At 39.7% G+C, this 19,992-nt stretch overlaps 1 protein-coding gene across 1 annotated transcript; it reads left to right on the forward strand.

Annotated features, from left to right (window-relative positions):
• The first annotated feature begins 8,359 nt into the window (after nucleotides 1-8,359).
• On the forward strand, nucleotides 8,360-11,955 carry LOC127137609 (zinc finger BED domain-containing protein RICESLEEPER 2-like). Its single transcript, XM_051064057.1, has 7 exons — nucleotides 8,360-8,460; nucleotides 8,624-8,636; nucleotides 8,758-8,794; nucleotides 8,957-9,012; nucleotides 9,104-10,724; nucleotides 10,779-11,168; nucleotides 11,252-11,955. Exons 1-7 carry the CDS (start codon nucleotides 8,360-8,362, stop codon nucleotides 11,305-11,307), a joined length of 2,274 nt encoding a protein of 757 aa, XP_050920014.1. The 3' UTR covers nucleotides 11,308-11,955.
• Nucleotides 11,956-19,992: the final 8,037 nt, after the last annotated feature.

The raw sequence follows: 19,992 nt of genomic DNA on the forward strand, positions 1-19,992 counted from the left end.
AGGAACCAGTGGGAGGAAAATAGAGCTTGAAGAAATTCAAGAATCACAAAGCATCGACACACCTATGGAGGAATTGGAGCAGGAAACACAATTAGTTGTGTAAGAGCAACCTGCTCAAGTAGAACAAGACCAGCGTATGTCAGGCAGGATACGTCACCTACCTGAGATATATGGATATCTGATCAAGGTGATGTATTACTCATGGATCAAGATGAGCTTGTGACCTACTCATGGAATCTTCGTTTTGATGAAACAGTAAAACAATATGGATTCATCAAGAACGAAGATGAGCCTTGTGTCTACAAGAAGGTTAGTGGGAGCATGATCGTATTCCTGGTATTATATGTAGATGACATATTACTTATTGGAAACGATATCCCTACCCTGCAACAAGCAAAGTCTTGGGTGGGGAAATGCTTATCTATGAAGGACCTAGGTGAAGCAGCCTATATATTAGGAATCAGAATCTATAGAGATAGATCATAAAATGCTTGGCCTAAGTCAGAGTACATAGACAAGGTGCTGAGACGCTTTAATATGAATGATTCCAATGGTTATGTGTTTTGCTGAAATGGTGGCGCTGTGAGCTTGAAAAGTTCAAAGCAAGATACAGTTGCTGATTCTACAACCGAGGCCGAGTATATTGCTTCCTCAAATGCAGAAAAGGGAGTTGTTTGGATCAAAAAGTTCATTAGTGAACTTGGCATAGTCCCTAGCATTGTGGATCCCATTGGTCTCTATTATGATGACAATGGTGTTGTCGCACAAGCCAAGGAGCCTAGATCTCACCAATGATCCAAACACATACTTAGGCGTTATCATCTCATTCGAGAGATAATAGATAGAGGAGATGTGAAAATATGTAAAGTACCTACACTTGACAATATAGTTGACCCACTGACAAAGCCTCTTGCGCAGCAGAAGCATGATGGCCATACTAGATCAATGGGCATACGGGGTATGCCTGATTAGCTATAGTGCTAGTGGGAGATTGTTGGTGTAAGCCCTAGAGGCCAATACATTTTGGTACTTGTATCGAATAATAAAAGGCATTCTCTTTATTATGGTTGATTAATAAAGTCCCTGGAATAGATAGTCCGTTTAATGTATTAAGTGTGACTTAATCATGAGAACACATTAAACATAAGGACACTATTCCTAAAGTATCCGTAGTCGAGCTTTAGTGTGAAGTGGGATAACATTAAAGCATTAAGACTATTATGTTTGTAGACTGATGATCACATCTCATGGATCATGGATAAAGAGTTATCAAGTCTTAAACATAGGTATGAATATTAGGAGTAATATTTATACCAGATTGACCCGCTATGAGAATACAATGTAGAAAGTTATGCAAGGTGTCATTAGTTATTCTCATGGTGATAATAGTGTATTCCACTCTTCGACCTGAAACCACTATGGACCCTAGATGTAGAGTCGAGTGCTTTATTGCTGATCCAACGTTGTCCGTAACTGGATAACCATAAAGACAGTTGATGGGTACTCCACAAAGCATGCTGAGGGACATGAGTGACCTAGATGGAATTTGCCCATCCTGCATAACAGGATAAATGTCTATGGGCCCAATATTGAACTGGACAAGGATGACACGGTCTATGCCTTGTGTTCAATATAGACATAAGGGCAAAAGGGTAATTATACACATAAGTATTATCACAGAAGGAATTGTCAGATCACATGACATTTTCGTGTCTTGGGTAGCAGTGATGTGTTGCTAGATACCGCTCACTGTTTATTATGTTAAATGCGTGATTTAATATAATTGCCAACGTCACGAAAACCTACAGGGTCACACACAAAGGACGGATTGATGAGAGATAGAGTAATTAAGGAATACCGTAAGGTACGGTGCCCTTAAGTGAATTATAGAACATCGTAAGGTATGGTGTACTTGAGTAGAATACGAAATATGGTAAGGTACCATGGGCTTAAGTGATTTTGGGCATATTATAAGATATGAGCCAAAATACACTTAAGTGGGCTTTTAGCTTGAAGCCCACACAAGTGGTTCTATAAATAGAACCCTTGTGCATAAGCATTGTTGGCGGTTGCATTCTTTTCGTTTTCACTCTCTCTCTCTCTCTCACTCAAAGCCTTTATTCGTACCAGCTAGCACTGAGATTGAAGGAACCCGTTCGTGTGGACTGAGTAGAGACGTTGTCATCGTTCAACGTTCGTGATCGTTTCGTGGATCTACATCAAAGGGTTTTGATCGTTACAAGAGATCTGCACCAAAGGTTTCAACCGTCACAAGAGGTAAATATTCTATCACTGATCATGACCATTCATAAGGATCTCTAAAGGAGAAAATTTTAATTTCCGTTGCGTTTTGGACCGCAATTCTCCTTCAATGCATACATGATCAATCAACCTTGAGAAAATAAAATTCCAGCCATGCACAACTTCAGAAAAAATCATCATGAAAAACTAGACATCTCAAGGAACAATTAGCAAAAAACCAGGTATTTTTTTGATCATTTTTCAATTTGATATGCATTTTACAAGTTGGAAAAAATAATGAAAATCAAGATGAACATATATTGGAAATTTGGAGGAAAAGGCAATAAAATATGAATGGATTTGAATATTTGTCTTCGCTGGGAATCGAACCAAGTTGAGATTCAAATTAGGAGCGCGCCTAGCAATGAAACTACGTCGTTTTGGCTGAAAAGCCCTAGGGATATAGCGGCGGTTACAACCGTCACAAAAACCGATGCAAATGATGAATCTTCATCTTCTTCATGAAGAACACGAAGAACACTCATGAACTTCAATGGAGTTTTTCCAGATTTTTCCAGATTTCCAGAAATGCTCAGATTTTCAAAAACTTTATACCAAAACGAAGCTCATGCAAAGGAGATAATAGATCAAGCATCAATTAATCCTAATTCAACATGATTCATGCAAATCGAAGCAAATAAAGTTTGACATGTGAAACTTCAATCAAGCATATCTCTCTCAATTTTTATCCGAATCGTACGAAATTTATATCAAAACGATCAACAAAGCAAGATCTACAAGAATATCTACATGAATTGTGAAATTATGAATCTCGAAAAACTCACCTCTTGAAGAGCAGTTCCTTGTTTTGCACGATTCAAAGCTCCAGATGATCCAAATCAGTTCCAGAATGCTTGTGATGATGTTTGATGAAGAAAAGGAAGCTTGAGAACGTGTAGATCTAGATTAATAATCAACTTCCATCTTTGAGTTTTGAGCTTCAAATGCTTGGTTCTTGCACGAATTCAACAAACCAATACTTGATTCACACTCTAATCAACTCACTGATCATGAATCTTCAACAAAAACAAGGTGTTATGTTGAAGGATTTTGAAATTTGGTTTGAAGAAAATTTTGGAGGGAGAGAGAAACTAGATCTAGAAATGTGAAATTGTGATTAACCTCCCAAATTCTGTTATGATTATGGTATTTATATGCTGTACTAATCACACTAAAAATGTTAATTAGCAATGGTTAATGGTAATTAGCAAAAATAAGGTGTTTTGACAAAAATTGAAAAATTGCATGGTGCATGTAGTAACCCTACGTGAACAGTAACATTTGCTTGGTTAAATCCACTTAAAAACTTCCAATTAACACAATGGCAATGGTGATTTGCTCCCATGATGCATAAATTTCAAATTTGTGAATTTCCCTCCAAAAATGGATTGAAAAATCAAATGATCATGTGATGGAAATTCATGCAATGTGATGATTGTTTTGGAAAGTTCCTGTCATGAGAAGAATTTTAGAAAAAGAGGCACCAAATTTGGAGTTATGAATCAAAAGTTATGGCCATTTGAAATCCCATGCACACTTGACAATGATTTGACCATATCTCCTCAACCATACATCATAAATTCATGATCTTGGACTTTTTGGAAATGGGAGAAAGAGATCTTCAACTTTCGTATTGGACAAAATTTCATTTGAAGCTTTTTTGATGATGTAAGATCAAGTTGAATTTGAACCAAAAACTTTCCACTTTTGGAAAGTTTCAATTATGGGTCACTTTCCATTTTTGGCAACTTTTGCCATGACCTCAAATTCCTCAAGATATATATTTGCAATGACAAATAAGCCTCTTTTGAACATGAATGAGATGTTGAAACTCATTTCTCCACTTCCAAGCCCTCAGTTGACTTTTATAGTTGACGGATGACTTGAACATGCACATATGATTTTGAGCCTTAACCACTTGATGAAATGACTCCAAAATGAAACCCTAGCTTGTACAAGCTTAATAAAATCATATGATGACCTCCATCTCAATAAAGACCCCATCTCCTTGAAAATCCCTGGTTGGGAGAATGCCATTGATTAGGGTTGACCAGAGGTCAAAACCCTAATCCCAAGGAACATGATCAGGCACAATGAACCCCTTGAGGATGATAAGACCATGATGATGATGATGTACCATTACCAATAAGATAATGCTCCACCTCCTTGAGAAACCAATAAAACCCTAATTGAAGAGCAACCCTCAGATGGCTGGTGATCAATCCATGAAGACCCTCAGGCTTGAATCTCTTGACCTCTCTATCTTCTGAGAAAGACTTAGGAGGATGACTTGTTTATTTCTCATGATATGCAATATGCAATGACTAATGCCCTAAAAATGAAATGCAATATGTTAAACTATTCCCAAGAGAGGAGGGCAAATTTTGGGGTGTTACAGCTGCCCCTATTCAATCTACTGTGAACCTGTCGATATGAATAGCCTCGACTTTCAGATGATCAAGGTGAAGAGTGATTGAATACCAAGAACAGACGAACAATTTGCGCTCTTATGGGAAATAATTAACACTGCCTGTCAGAATCGGCAAAGAAGTGATCTCAAAAGAAGAAAACTCCGTCTGGTACGGAGACAGTCGGCCTGAACACCGAAACAGAATGTTGACTTGGCTACCAAAATAAACGGTAACACAGGAATAACCATGGCCCGAATGCCGCTCATCCGCTGGGGATTATTATTATTACTTTTGCTTTTTCTTGAACCCCGGAACTTTCTGATTGATTTCCTCTTTTTCGTTTTTCTTGAACCCCGAACAAATATTTTCTTTCGTGCAGATGATCCCGGATCACCGCAGTTGAACCCCGACATCTTCATAGTAGTCTTGTTTGCCAAACAATGAACCCCGCTCTCCAATTGAACCCCATTCGCCTGACGATAACTCGCGATCGCCATTGTGAACCCCGCTCTCCAGAAAACACCCCGTGTCTCCCTTTCTCCATTTGAACCTCGTTCTCCAGAAAATGCCCAGCATCTCCTTCTCTCCATTTGAACCCCGTTCTCCGTTTTCTTGTGATAATTCCGCTGGCAACGCCGTAAATAACACCAAAACACCACTCTGATGGCGACATATCAGAGGGTACACCTTCACAACAGGAAGGTAACATGTGCATTTCTTCCTCAGAAGACACCCATAACGACCTCTGTTGGCCTCAGCCAAAGTCTAAGGTGACACACGAACAGAAGACAATCCCAAGGACCTCATCCCGGATATAATCTTCAACTCCAATCTCCATTTGAACCCCGTTCTCCAGAAAATGCCGCAACACTTCCCTTTCTCCAATTGAAATGTATTTTCGCGCTGATCGCGTAACGTTCTTTGTTTTTATTTCCATCTCCGCCCGATAGAAAAATTTCCTCCAATATCGCACTACTGAGGAACATTGTTACTCCAACGTCATGATGCTAAACTCCTCAGAGTAACATCTTCCAACTTCTACCTCGCACGACAGAAATATCCTCCAGTATCGCACTACTGAGGAATATGGTTGACCCAACACCACGATGCTAAACTCCTCGGAGTAACATCTTCACCATCCGGAGAAACTAACTCCCAAGCGGTAACCACGGCTCGAGTAACTGATGCTTGCAATGTTGATGCTGATCTTCCAACTAGCGAAACCACTTCTCAAACGGTAACCACTGCTTGAGTAGCATCTTCACCCACTGGCGAAACCAAATCTCAAACGGTAACCACGACTTGAGACTAGCTTATGCTTGCAATGATGATGCATGATTTTTTTCAGCGTAATGCTCCATAATCATGGAAATGCTACGCAATTTATTCTGCAATATGCTATGATCTCCTAAATGATGAATGCATAAAAGGTATCCCCTCAAGGGACTCTTCTGGGGAGTTCGAGGCACTCTGCTGAGGAACTCAACAACACTCCAATCTCCACCCTGCTGGGAAATAACACTGTTGTTGGGGAAAGGACCACCCTTACCAAGGATGACCTCCACTGAACCCGATCCACTTGGGGACTTCGCTGGGGAAGAAACCACCAACGCACTCTGCGGGGAAAACAACAATCTTCGACTTGCTAGGGAACTTAACAAGCTCCGCCATGATAGGGGAAACAGCTACCAACAGACACCTCCGCTGGGGAAATAGCAACCTTCAGGCCTGGCTACTGAGGAAACACCGATCTCAAACCTGTTGGGGAGATAACCATCCCGACCCTGCTAGGGAAGTCACAAACCTTGAATCTGCTGAGGAGGTAACAATCCCAACCCTGTTTGGGGAAACAAAGAAAGTCTGGCACAGAACACTCGTCGACTCGTCGAACCATGGCATTCACCATCTAAATCCTAGTGTCAGCTTTCCACTTTTGAGAGCTCCCCGACTCGCTTGGACTTTCCTGATTCATCACCTTGTATTCTCGCCTTCTCCGTACTCCGCGGAGATCGAACTCCCTGGATTCATACAAACTTTCCAGTCTTCAGACTTTGAAGAGTCTTCTTGATTAATTCTCAAGGATCGCTGCACGTCTTTCGTTGTCTTTTCACCATTCTTCAATCCTCTTGTCCCTGACTGGACTCCACGGGGATCTCTTGTCAACAGCTTCACATCACAACCTGCAAGTGAGTGAAAATATCTAACAACACCTGCAAAAGAGATCGTTAGATAAAAACGTGCCCCAGGTGTGCCAAATTTCAACACCTAAATCACTCCGCCTTCCGAATAAGATTTCAAGTTTTTAATCTTATAAACATGCATTGGAAGGGACCTGTATGTCTTAAAATGCAAAGATTCTTTATCAAAAATAACTGGATGTTTTTGCAATCAAAGCGGTAATGAAAAACAAAAACAAAATTATTTGACTGAATATGCATTTTATTGCTTGAAAAAGGTGTGGCTCGTAACTGAGTAATACACAAGAAGCAATTCCTGAAAAGAGGTAATTGCGCACAAAAGGAAAAATTTATCCTAATGGCAATGAGAAACCGTGATCTCATCGAGTTCCAACTCGGTTACACCCCATATGTCCTCAAGACTCTCCGTGCTTTTTGCCTTCTGAACAAGACGCTTCCGACCGATCCCTGTCGGGGATTATCCAGGTGCCCTAACCAAAGCTCAAACGATCATGCTAGACGCAGTTGTTCGTTTCAATCCCTCTTTTGCCTGGACCTCCCTTTCGGGTTTTCAGTCCACCGGGATACCCTTTTTTGCCCAAGTCGCCCTTGTGGGGTTTTCGACTTGTCGGGTGTACAGTTTTTTTTCTTTTTATCCCTAATTTTTGCCCGAACCCTTTTCATTTTTTTTTCTTGGTTCGCCGGGATGCCCATTTTTGCCTGGACTATTTTATTCTTTTTGTCCAGCGGGTCTCTTATACGAAGTATTTTTTAACTACGTCCGCATTCACAAGGGATGGAAAATCCTCGTCATCCATGGTCGTTAACAACAAGGCTCCGCCAGAGAAAACCTTCTTGACCACGAATGGACCTTCATAATTGGGTGTCCACTTGCCCCTTCGATCGTTTTGAGGAGGAAGGATCCTTTTCAGCACCATATCTCCTACGTGGTACGCACGAGGTCGCACCTTTAGGTCAAAAGCACGCTTCATCCGCTGCTGGTACAATTGCCCATGACAGATGGCCGCCAGCCTCTTTTCCTCAATCAGGCTCAATTCTTCATACCGAGTCCTTACCCATTCAGCCTCTTGCAATTTTACGTCCATCAGGACTCTTAAAGAGGGAATCTGAACCTCGACCGGTAGCACGACTTCCATTCCATATACTAGGGGTGTTCAGATCCAATCCAATCCAAAAAAAAAACCAAAAACCGAACCGAAAAAACCGAAATCCAAAAAAACCGATTTTTTTTGGATGTATTTGGATCACCATGTTGCATAACCGATCGGTTCGGTTCGGTTTACGGTTGGCTTCATGAAAACCGAACCGGTCCAAACCGAACCGGTATTACTTCCATTTACTCATCCTATTAAATTAATTATGTTAGCCACCACTAATTTCTCTAGAGAATCTCAATCACTTCTGTAGTTTCCCTATTCAGATTTTGAATTATAAGCAAAATTAAATACAATGAATGCTATTCATTGTTATTATAACCGCAAGAAATTCAATTTCGGCTCAACGTTAAAGTTGAATCATGGCCTTTCTTCTTCTTCAGTTCTCTATTTAAGGTCTGTATCTCCTCTTTCAATTTCAATCACTTTTCATCAAAAGAAAAAAAAAGTCTAAATCAACATTCATCTCAATTAGTTTTCTGAATTATACTATCAGTAAGCAAGTTTCTTAATTTTTTTGATTTTGTCTTTTTTGTACTTTATACTTTTGTTCGATCAGATTTTCTAAAGTTGTACTAATTTTTATCCTTTTGTAAAGTTGTTCTAATTTGTGTTGTTGAAATCTTATTTAAAATTAACTTACTTATGTTCTAAATTTTATAACACTAGTTTACTAAAAATTATTTTCATTAGTTTTCTGATGTGAAATCGTTTCATGTTGGTTATAACAGTAACAAATTTTATTTAGTTTTTCATAATTTCTTCAAGGTCTATTCTTTGTTAGTTTTTCATATTTTGTTTCATAACTTTTTCATAATATATTCTTATTAGCTTTTTTTACAACTAGCTGTTTATACTTTGTTCTAATTTTAAGTTTGATCTATTTTTACAGGAATGAGCCAAACTGATCCTGTAACTCAATTTGATATTGTCAACAACCTTATTCAGGTATCAAAAATTAATTTTAAGTGGATTATTTTACCTTTGAAAATGTTGGTTAATGTTACAATGGTGTAATATTGTGTTTCCTATTTTATAGGCTGAAACAACTGAAGCTCCACCTCCATCGGTACAAAGTAGTGAAACAAACAATGATGAAGAAAATGCTAACAAGAAAAGAAAGGTTGGAGAAGCTTCCAATAATTCTAATGTTATAGCTGGAGATTCAGGTAACAGAAAACCTATTAAATCTAGATCTTGGACTTGGGAACATTTTACAAAAATAGGATCAAGAGCTAAGTGTAATTGGTGTGATGTAACATATGCTGCTGATTCACAAAGAAATGGCACTAGTAATTTAAAACACCATTTGCTGCATCAGTGTAAGAAGTTTCCAAAAGAGTCTCTTGATCCCACTCAACAGACTCTTGTTCTTCAACAATTGAAAAAAGAAGATGGGAATGGATCTGGTAGTGTTTTCACTGGTGTTCATTTTGATGCCGAGGCATGTAGGAAAGCTTTAGCTAGGATGATTATTGTTGATGAGTTGCCTTTTAAGTTTGTTGAGGGAGAGGGGTTTCTTCATTTTATGAGTGTTGTGCAACCTAAACTCTCAATTCCTAAAAGGATTACAATTGCTAGAGATTGTTGGGATTTGTACACGAGTGAGAAACATAAGTTAAAAAGTGTGCTAAATAAATCAAATCAATGTGTCTGTCTTACAACTGATTGTTGGACATCTGTTCAAAATTTGAGTTATCTTTGTCTCACTGCACATTTCATTGATCATGATTGGAAAATCCATAAAAGGATTCTAAATTTTTGTCCAATTGTGAATCACAAAGGAGTAACCATCGGCAAAAAAATTGAAAAATGTTTGGAGGAATGGCTAATAGGTAATGTTTTCACCATTACGGTTGATAATGCTAGTTCTAACGATGTTGCTATAACTTACTTGAAAAATACAATTAACGATTGGAATTCTCATCCATTGAAAGGGGGACATATGCATGTTCGCTGTTGTGCACATATTCTGAATCTTGTGGTCCAAGATGGGCTGGAAGACTATCATTCTTCAATTAGTAAGATTAGGAATGCTGTTAGATATGTTCGTGCATCTCCGGGTCGTATGGATAGATTTAAAACTTGCATTAAGGAAGTTAGGTTACAAGAAAAATCAATTGTTCAGTTGGATGTTTCCACTAGGTGGAATTCCACATATATTATGCTTGAAAGTGCATTGAAGTTTCAAAAGGCATTTAAGAGATTGAGTGAGAAGTGTGCTGATTTTGTGCTGATGAAAGATGGTATTCCTAATAAAGAGGATTGGGATAATGCAAAATGCTTTGTTAATTTTTTGAAAATATTTTTTGATATCACAAAGAAGGTTTCAGGTAGTACTTTTGTGACCTCTTCTCAATATTTTAATGAGCATATTAAGATATTGACTACCTTGAACGGGTGGATAGAATTAAAAAGTTCAGACAACTTGCTTGGAATTATGGCTGAAAATATGAAAGTTAAGTATGATAAATATTGGGGTAAGGTTGAAAAAATGAATATGTTGATCTTTGTTGCTGTTGTGCTTGATCCTCGACATAAGATGCAGTTTGTTAGGTGGGGATTGAACAGGGCATATCCAAATGATGTTGCTGTATCTTTGTATAAAAAAACGGAGGAGACATTAAATAAAATATTTGAGAGTTATAGGCTTTTCCTTGGTAACGGTCAAACTGAAAATGTTACACATTCCACTCAAGAAGTAGAGTTGGTAGAACTTAAAGCACCAGAGGATGCATTTGCTTTAGAGGTTGAGATGGACATGAATCTTAATGAGAGCATGCAGAAAAATGAATTGGATTTGTATCTCATGGAGAATTTGGAGAAGAAAGGTCCTGGTTTTGATATCTTGAATTGGTGGAAGGTGAATTCCAACAAGTATCCTATTCTTGGTCAAATGGCTAGAGATATATTGGCCATTCCTGTATCTACTGTAGCTTCAGAGTCTGCCTTCTCTACCGGAGGTAGAGTGCTTACTTGCTATAGAAGTTCTCTTATGCCAAAAACAGTTGAAGCTTTAATTTGTACACAAAATTGGTGTAAATCTTCCCCGGTGTCGGTGGATATTGAAGAGCTTGTGGATGAGTTAGAAAATCTGGAATTAGGTAATTTACTTATAACTTATATTATTTTTTGTTGAGCATTGTTTATCTTTTATATTGAGTAATATTTATCTTTATTTTTGTAGAACTTGCTCCAATCCCACAATTGAATGAAGGTGTATCTGATATAGACTCTGATTAGCTTTTGATATCTGAAAGAATTGGGTAGATTGTGAAGCTGGAGCAATTGCAGGATAATTATTGTGAAGCTGGAGCAATATCAGGATAATTAGAAAATTTTAGATTTGTCTATCAATGTTGCAGGCTGTGATTTTGAAACTATCAATTATGCTGTCATTGATATTTTTCTTGAAGTTTTATTATTATATTCACTTTAATGCAGCTTTGGTATGTTACTGTCATATATATTTGTCATATATTTAATTTATATTACAAGTCTCCCTATAAGCACTAAGTAAGCAGGTCTCCATATAAAATATTTATTACAGCAATGTCTATTTCGTTGGGATAGATATTGTCCATATATTATAATGAATCTTTGCAACAATGACATCAAATAGCCATATAATATGAAAATTAGATATTGTCTTAGTAGACGTTGGTGGCATAATTGTAACTGGTATTGAAATATATTCGTTTTAAATTTCACAGTGTTGATTTAAAAACCGAATAAAACCGATTCAACCGAACCGAAGTAAACCGTATAAATTGGATTGGATTGGATTGGATTTTTCTTGTTGTCATCCAAAAACCGAACCAAACCGTATGCTTTATATATTTTGGATCGGATGATATTTTGTCTCAAAACCGATCCAAACCGGACCGTGAACACCCCTACCATATACCAACGAGAAAGGCGTTGCCCCAGTAGACGTACACACCGAGGTTCGATACCCATGCAATGCAAATGGCAACATCTCATACCAATCTTTATAGGTCACAACCATCTTCTGCACGATCTTCTTAATATTCTTATTAGCTGCCTCAACCGCCCCATTCATCTTCGGACGATAAGGAGAAGAATTGTGATGCTCGATTTTGAATTCCCGACACAGTTCTACCATCATCTTATTATTCAAATTAGAACCATTATCAGTAATAATTCTTTCAGGAACCCCATATCTGCAAATGATGTCTCTTCAGGAACCTGGCGACGACCTGCTTCGTCACGTTTGCATAAGAGGCTGCTTCCACCCACTTGGTGAAGTAATCAATAGCCACCAATATGAACCGATGCCCATTCGAAGCCGTAGGCTCAATCTTCCCAATCATATCAATGCCCCACATAGCAAACGGCCATGGAGATGACATCAAGCTCAACGGGTTTGGAGGCACGTGCACCTTGTCAGCATAAATCTGGCATTTATGACACTTCCGCACGAAATTGAAACATTGGGCCTCCATGGTCATCCAATAATACCCAGCTCTTAACAGTTTTTTCACCATTGCATTCCCACTGGCATGGGTACCAAACGACCCCTCGTGAACCTCTTTCATCAATTGGCTTACTTCTTTGTCATCAACACATCTAAGCAAGACCCAATCGAAATTCCGCTTGTACAAAACCCCATCCTTATTCAGATAGAACACCATGGCCAACCTCCTCAGAGTCTTTCGGTCCTTCTTGGATGCTCCCTCAGGATATTCTTTGGTTTCCAGATAGTGCTTGATATCGTAATACCATGGCTTCTCATCGTCAGGCGTTGTGTCAACAGCAAACACATAAGCCGGTCTATCCAGACGCCCCACCTCAACACTTGGGAACTGATTCCACCACTGCACCTTAATCAAGGCAGCCAGAGTAGCCAAAGCATCTGCCAACGAATTCTCTTCTCTCGGCACATGATGCAATTTCACCTTGGTGAAGAACGTCAACAGTCTCCTCGTATAGTCCCGGTATGGAATCAAATGAGATTGATGCGTATACCATTTTCCGTTAACCTGATTCACAACCAAAGCTGAATCTCCATATATGACAAGGTTCTTGATCCTCAAATCAATCGCCTCTTCAATACCCAATATGCAAGCTTCGTATTCAGCCACGTTGTTGGTGCACTCAAATGTTAGTCGGGCAGCAAAAGGAATGTGGGATCCTTTCGGCGTAACCAAAACAGCACCAACACCGCTACCATTCACGTTAACGGCCCCATCAAACATCAGAATCCATTCGGATTCAGGGTCAAGCCCCCTCCTCCGGGATTGGTTCCTTACAATCTTTCGATTTGAGAACCATGATGTCCTCATCAGGGAATTCAAACTTCATCGGTTGATAATCCTCAATGGGTTGTTGGGCGAGGTAATCAGACAATACACTCCCCTTGATTGCTTTCTGAGAAGTATATTGTATATCGTACTCAGTCAAAATCATTTGCCACCTCGCAACCCGTCCGGTCAATGCTGGCTTCTCAAAAATATACTTGATTGGATCCATCTTGGAAATCAATAAAGTGGTATGAACCAGCATATACTGTCTCAGTCGGCGAGCAGCCCATACCAAAGCACAACAAGTTTTCTCGAGCAGTGAATATCTTGTTTCACAGTCGGTAAACTTTTTGCTAAGGTAGTATATGGCATGCTCTTTTCGACCAGACTCGTCATGCTGCCCCAATACACACCCCATAGACCCCTCGAGGACCGTCAAGTACAGGATTAACGGCCGTCCCTCCACAGGAGGCATCAGAATTGGAGGCTCCTGCAAATACTCTTTTATCTTTTCAAATGCCGCTTGGCAATCATTATTCCACCTGACCGTTTGATCTTTTCTCAATAACTTGAATATTGGTTCACACGTGGTTGTTAGATGAGATATGAACCGTGAAATGTAGTTCAATCTACCTAAGAAACCACGAACCTCTTTCTCTGTTCTCGGTTCAGGTATTTCTTGTATTGCTTTCACTTTAGCAGGATCAACCTCGATTCCTCTTTCACTTACAATGAACCCCAGCAATTTACCGGACCACACTCCGAAAGTGCACTTATTCGGATTCAACCTCAATCTGAATTATCTCAACCAGTCAAACAACTTGGCCAGATCTACCAAATGCCCCTCCTCTGTTTGGGACTTTGCTATCATATCATCAACATAGCATTCGATTTCATGATGAATCATATCATGAAACAAAGTCACCATAGCCCTCTGATAAGTAGCACCAGTGTTCTTGAGACCAAATGGCATCACCTTATAGCAAAAAGTGCCCCACGGTGTGATGAACGTTGTTTTCTCCATATCATCTGGCGACATTTTGATTTGATTATAGCCAGAAAAGCCATCCATGAAGGAAAACACCGAGAACTGAGCTGTATTATCTACCAACACATCGATGTGAGGTAGTGGAAAATCATCCTTCGGGCTAGCTCTATTCAAATCCCGGTAGTCCACACACATTCTCACCTTCCCGTCTTTCTTCGGCACCGGCACAATGTTTGCGACCCAAGGCGGATAATTAGTGACAGCGAGAAACCCAGCATCCAATTGCTTCTGCACCTCCTCTTTAATCTTTATGGCCATCTCAGGTCGAGTTCTGCGCAACTTCTGCTTTACTGGAGGACAATCTGCTCTCAACGGTAGCTTGTGCACAACGATATCGGTATCCAACCCTGGCATATCTTGATAAGACCAGGCGAAGATATCAACATATTCTTTCAACAAGGCCACCATTCTGCTCTTAACACTCGCCTCCAAAGCAGCCCCAACTTTCACTTCCTTTCTGACCTCGTCGGTGCCTGGGTTAACAATCTCAACTCGCTCCTCGTGCGGTTGAATCACCTTCTCCTCTTGTTTTAACCACCTGGCTAATCTTCCAGCAGATCACAATCTTCTTCGCCTTCTTCCTCGGCATGGTAGGTCGGATTTTCGAAGTCATATAGAGGTGTAACCGAATCGTTATCAATGAGATCAGGAGCATAGTCACTTTTGAGGTCGGAACAAGACAAATCAAAAGGAAAGAAAAATGAAAACAAACATTGCCCTTTTTATTTATTTAAACTGCAAAAATAAATGAAAAACAGGGAACACCGCTTTTAATACAAAAAAATCCATTTATTAATGATGCAAAATGTTGCAAAATGAAACACATGAGGTGGCCCTTACAATGGACCAATACGTTTCGGGCAAAACGTATGGCTTTCATGCAAACAGAATTGAAAAACAGAAATGTTACTCTTCATGATGAGTGACAGTGATGATCTTTGAGGCTTTCCAGTTCCCTGGTACGCATGATTTTATCCACGAGTCCAGTTCCCTGGTACGCATGATTTTATCCACGAGTCCAGTTCGCAGTCACTGTCAATCTCTCCACCTACTGTACAGGCGTGACCTGGATCCAACATTCCAGCACTGATGAACGGGAACGGTTGACGGCGTCTTCTATTTTTCCCAGACAAGTCTTGGTCTGGCTGATAGCCAACCCCGAACATATCTGCTTTTACCACAATGTCTATGATTTTTCCCCAACCTAGGGCTTCTCCGTTCTTCACCACCTCTATGGCCTGTTTGTAAGAAGAAATGGACAACTTCTTCTCTTTCTCAGCACAGATGGCCTTCTCCACCTTGACGGTTTCAACTGCCTGACTCGGTGTTTCACATTTTTCATCGTCCATTTCAACATATTTGAACGATGACAGTTGGTTGACAAAGATATCTTCTTCCCCCCAATCAACTTTCTCAAATCGGAGACGTCCCCCATCCATCATTCTCTGAATCGTCTCCCTCAGCATTACACACCCATTCGTAGTGACGGCGCAAGCAGCACAACAATTATCACAGCCAGGGAAAACTCCACTCTTCATCAAATGTCTCTTGATCACGGACGTTGGAGTCCTCAGTTGATCCACGTTTGTCACCTCTATTTTTCTCTTATCCTCTGTCATCACGTTCACCCCCATAGGACCATGCATCGGCACGGGGTTAGCATTAACATTCGGCGTCGGTGCAAAATTGATGGCTTTAGAGTCTACCAGATCCTGAACAACATGTTTGAACGCTTTACAATCCTCAATGCGATGCCCGGGTGCACCAGAATGGAACTCGCACCTGACATTCTCATCGTAATTTGCAAGCCTCTGATCCGGTCTCACTGGAACCAATGTCCTTGGCTGAACCAACCCAAGATCCTTCAACCTTTTAAACAGAAAGGCATAAGTCACGGGCGGCTTATTGAATTGACGATCAGTCATCCTTCTTCTCGCTTGGTGTAACACCCCTTTTTCTACCCCAAATTATTTAGCATATAATCAGAGTAAATAAGCACACATATAAAGAAAAGGGCGTCACATCGACGTTTTCGAAACTTAAAACTTTCAAAAACCAACAATACACCTGGTCATTCAAAATAACACATTTCACTCAACATGAATATTCAAGCAATATGCGTTCGCAGCGGAAATAAAGAATATTCATGTATTTCATAAAAATGATCCATGTCCCATACCATGATCATCTCGAATTAAAATAAACAAGTAATGACATAAAGCATATCCAAATAAGATACGAGTTCAATACCACTAATCTACCCAGTGTTACATGACCAGAGCATTGACTCATTACCTAACTAAATACGGGAACTCTCCAACTATTCTTGAGCGAGCTACCGTCCGCCTACTCCAGCAATACTACTCGGTAGTATCTGCACGATACCCATGTAAAGGTAACATTCAAACAGAAAGGGTGAGAATTCCAAATCATTATGAATATAGCATAATAAGGCATAATGAATTAAAACACAATTTAAGAATTCATCACACTTGGTATAATCACATCAATAATATTAATCAACAATCATCTCACATATTTCAAACGTACATCACACTCACATCAATACATGCATTCAATGATCACATAACTATAGACGACTCAATGCAAGACAATGTGACTCTATGCATGTGGTACCGTAATGTGAACTCAAAGTTTCACCGCTTTCCGATTCAATATCTAGAATCCAAGCCACGCTTCCGATCCGGACAAGACCAAAGCCCTACGTCTGTTTCCAATGAAGGATCACCGCTTAAAACTACGCCTAATCCCAATTAAGGATTAATGTCTGCTACGTCTGTTTCCAATGAAGGATCACCGCTTAATACTACGCCTGATTCCAAGTAAGAACCAACGTCTGCTCATGTGAACCCACAGTTTCACCACTTCCACAATGAAGTCAACCATGCTATGAATGAATGCACACATACCAACACATATGCAATTAAGATCTATATCATCTTAACATACCACATATCACCATGACTCATAATTGGTACATATACACCTTCCTCACAACACATCAATTACGATTACATATGCACATCCATAACCATAAATCATCCACAATTCAATAATGGTATACATACACATTCATATAATATTTTATTCACCAATATAGGCCAACCATCAAATAGGTACACATAGATTTCATTCCAAAACGCACACGACAATAAAATATCAATTTTTCAATATTATAACAGTGTTAACTGGTTAACGCCCTGGGTTAATCGGTTAACGCAAAACAGAATGCGCTTCTTGGCAATTTATAACAGTGTTAACCGGTTAACGCCCTGGGTTAACCGGTTAACGCAAGACAGAATTCAATTTTTTTCAATATTATAACAGTGTTAACCGGTTAACGCCCTGGGTTAACCGGTTAACGCAAAACAGAATGCTGTTCCTGCGCTAACACGAAACTGAATGCAGATTTCCCCGCATTTTTCATCGTTGGAGGACTTTCGGACCTCCGATTTCGATTCCGTAAAAAGCTACACGTTCAGAAAATTATGACTTATCCAATTATATATTCATTCACAGTTTTAGCATAATTTAATCATCACAATTCAAGAGTATTTATCAAGACCTAATAATTCCAAACCATGCCAATTAAGGATTTCAACCTAAAACATGTTCCTACCCATTGACCCAATCACACTAACCCATAATGATAAGGATTTCCCCCCTTACCTTGTAATTTTGATGGAACCTTGACTCCTCTCGCTTTTCCTCTCCTCTTTCTCTATTGGCTTCAGTGCTCAAGTGAATTCTAATTCTCACTTCCTTCACTCTTACTATTTATAATAGTATTCTAGTGGGCTTAAATCATCTAATTTAATCACTAGGCCCAATGATACCTAATATTTAAATACCTCTATTTAAATTTAAATAATTAACCACTCACTATGCACACTAGGTTAATTAATAATTATTTAATTATATCTCATATCAACTAAGTAATTAATTCCCACACTAATTAAGTTAATTAATCCATTATTATACTACCTCACAACCGCTTAATTACTTAACACTCCAAATGATTAAATATAATATAATAATAATAGTATAATAATTAAATACTAAAAAAAAATGGGTTGTTACACTTGGCACCCAGCTCTCTGTGTTCTCTGTTGAGGTGGCTGTTGTTGCTGTCGTACAGATTGATTACCAGCAGGAATCGTTACTGTGGCAGCATACGGGTGGTAACGATCCCTACCGTGTCCCCTTTTGGCAGACACGTCACTTGATTCAACCTCCTTCTTGTGTTGACCATCGCCAAAGGACTTCCTTACTTCAGACGACGGAGCATTTCCCCGTACCTTCCCCATTCTCAGCCAGTTTTCAATCCTCTCCAACCTCTCAGCGATAGTTTTCTTCCCCAAGGCGAGCCCTCGCACAACATTGAACAACTCCCTCATCATCTCTTTCAATTCGAGAATGTCAGCGTTGGGTGGATTCATCGTTCCTGAGTCAATCAAACATGTTAGAAACTGACACCTGCAAAACAGAAGACGGTTATTATGACTCACGCATGAATGCAATGTCTATCCATATGAGGAACACTCTGTCTTTCGATCCTGGTTTCATCGAGACAGATAATAATCCGGCAGCAACATTGTGACATCAATCATCTGATTTCCTCATACAGATCAGAGAAATATGATTTAGCAAAGATATCACCCAACCATGTGTGTGCTGTGTGAGTGAAGCATGGCAAAGCAAATAAAGCTTCAAAGATCAATCACTGAATGAAAATAACCACTGTGTATCAAAAATGCACTACAAGTGCAGTCACACATCAAGTCTGACAAATCAAATACAATTCTCCAGAATCAGAAAGGAAATACAAGCAAGTGAATTCCGTCAACAGGCCTGATGGTAATCCAACACATGATAACAAAAGGCTACACTGAAGAAGGCCCCCCAGAAGGCTCTGCATCATCAACCATACTGGTAAACTTTACGGCGAACCTAAGCTCAGTGTTCTCCTGCTGCAATCTTCCTATGTCCTTCTGGTGAATCTTCATCTGTCGGAAGTAATGATCCCTCTCAGCAAGATAATGATCTCTCTCGGCAATATAATGATCTCTCTCAGCAATAATCTTCACGTTCTCTGCTTCCTTAATCTTTAGCTTTGCTTCCCACTCGGCGATAAGGATCCTGACTCTGTCTTCCCTCTGATCCCTCACAAGGATTTGTCTCCTCTTCTCATCTTCGATTACCTTCGAAGCTCTAGCCAACCTCTCCTTGGTGACGTCATGCTCCTTCGCGGATGACTCCAAAGCTTGGCTAACCTTGCCATAATAAGCGGTGTCTATCTCAAATCACTTCACCACAAGAGCATGCCTCTTATCCTGGTCTTCCATTTTCCCTTTGATTTCCTGATTAGCCATCTGGATCTTAGCAACACTCATCTCCAACTCAGTCTTTTCTGCCTGCAGCTGATCTCTGGCTTTCTTCATCTCAAGGAACTCTTCCATGCTAACAGAAGAACGTGGCCCCTCAATCACTGGACACCAAGGATCGCCCCCAGGAAATGGTAGATGTGTGAGCTCAATCCTCTTCCGAAGCCAATCATCAAACGGAGGAAAAGACCTGTTATTAACCTTGCCAAAA

This window comes from Lathyrus oleraceus, chromosome 4, assembly GCF_024323335.1.
Source record: "Lathyrus oleraceus cultivar Zhongwan6 chromosome 4, CAAS_Psat_ZW6_1.0, whole genome shotgun sequence".
NCBI lineage: Eukaryota > Viridiplantae > Streptophyta > Magnoliopsida > Fabales > Fabaceae > Lathyrus > Lathyrus oleraceus.

Bases quoted from the DNA above. Each gene is read 5' to 3' on its own strand.
- LOC127137609 (XM_051064057.1), top strand. From the start codon at position 8,360: ATGAATGCTATTCATTGTTATTATAACCGCAAGAAATTCAATTTCGGC. The intron at 10,725-10,778 runs GTAACGGTCAAA...TAGAGTTGGTAG, and splicing joins GAGTTATAGGCTTTTCCTTG to AACTTAAAGCACCAGAGGAT. The intron at 11,169-11,251 runs GTAATTTACTTA...TTATTTTTGTAG, and splicing joins GTTAGAAAATCTGGAATTAG to AACTTGCTCCAATCCCACAA.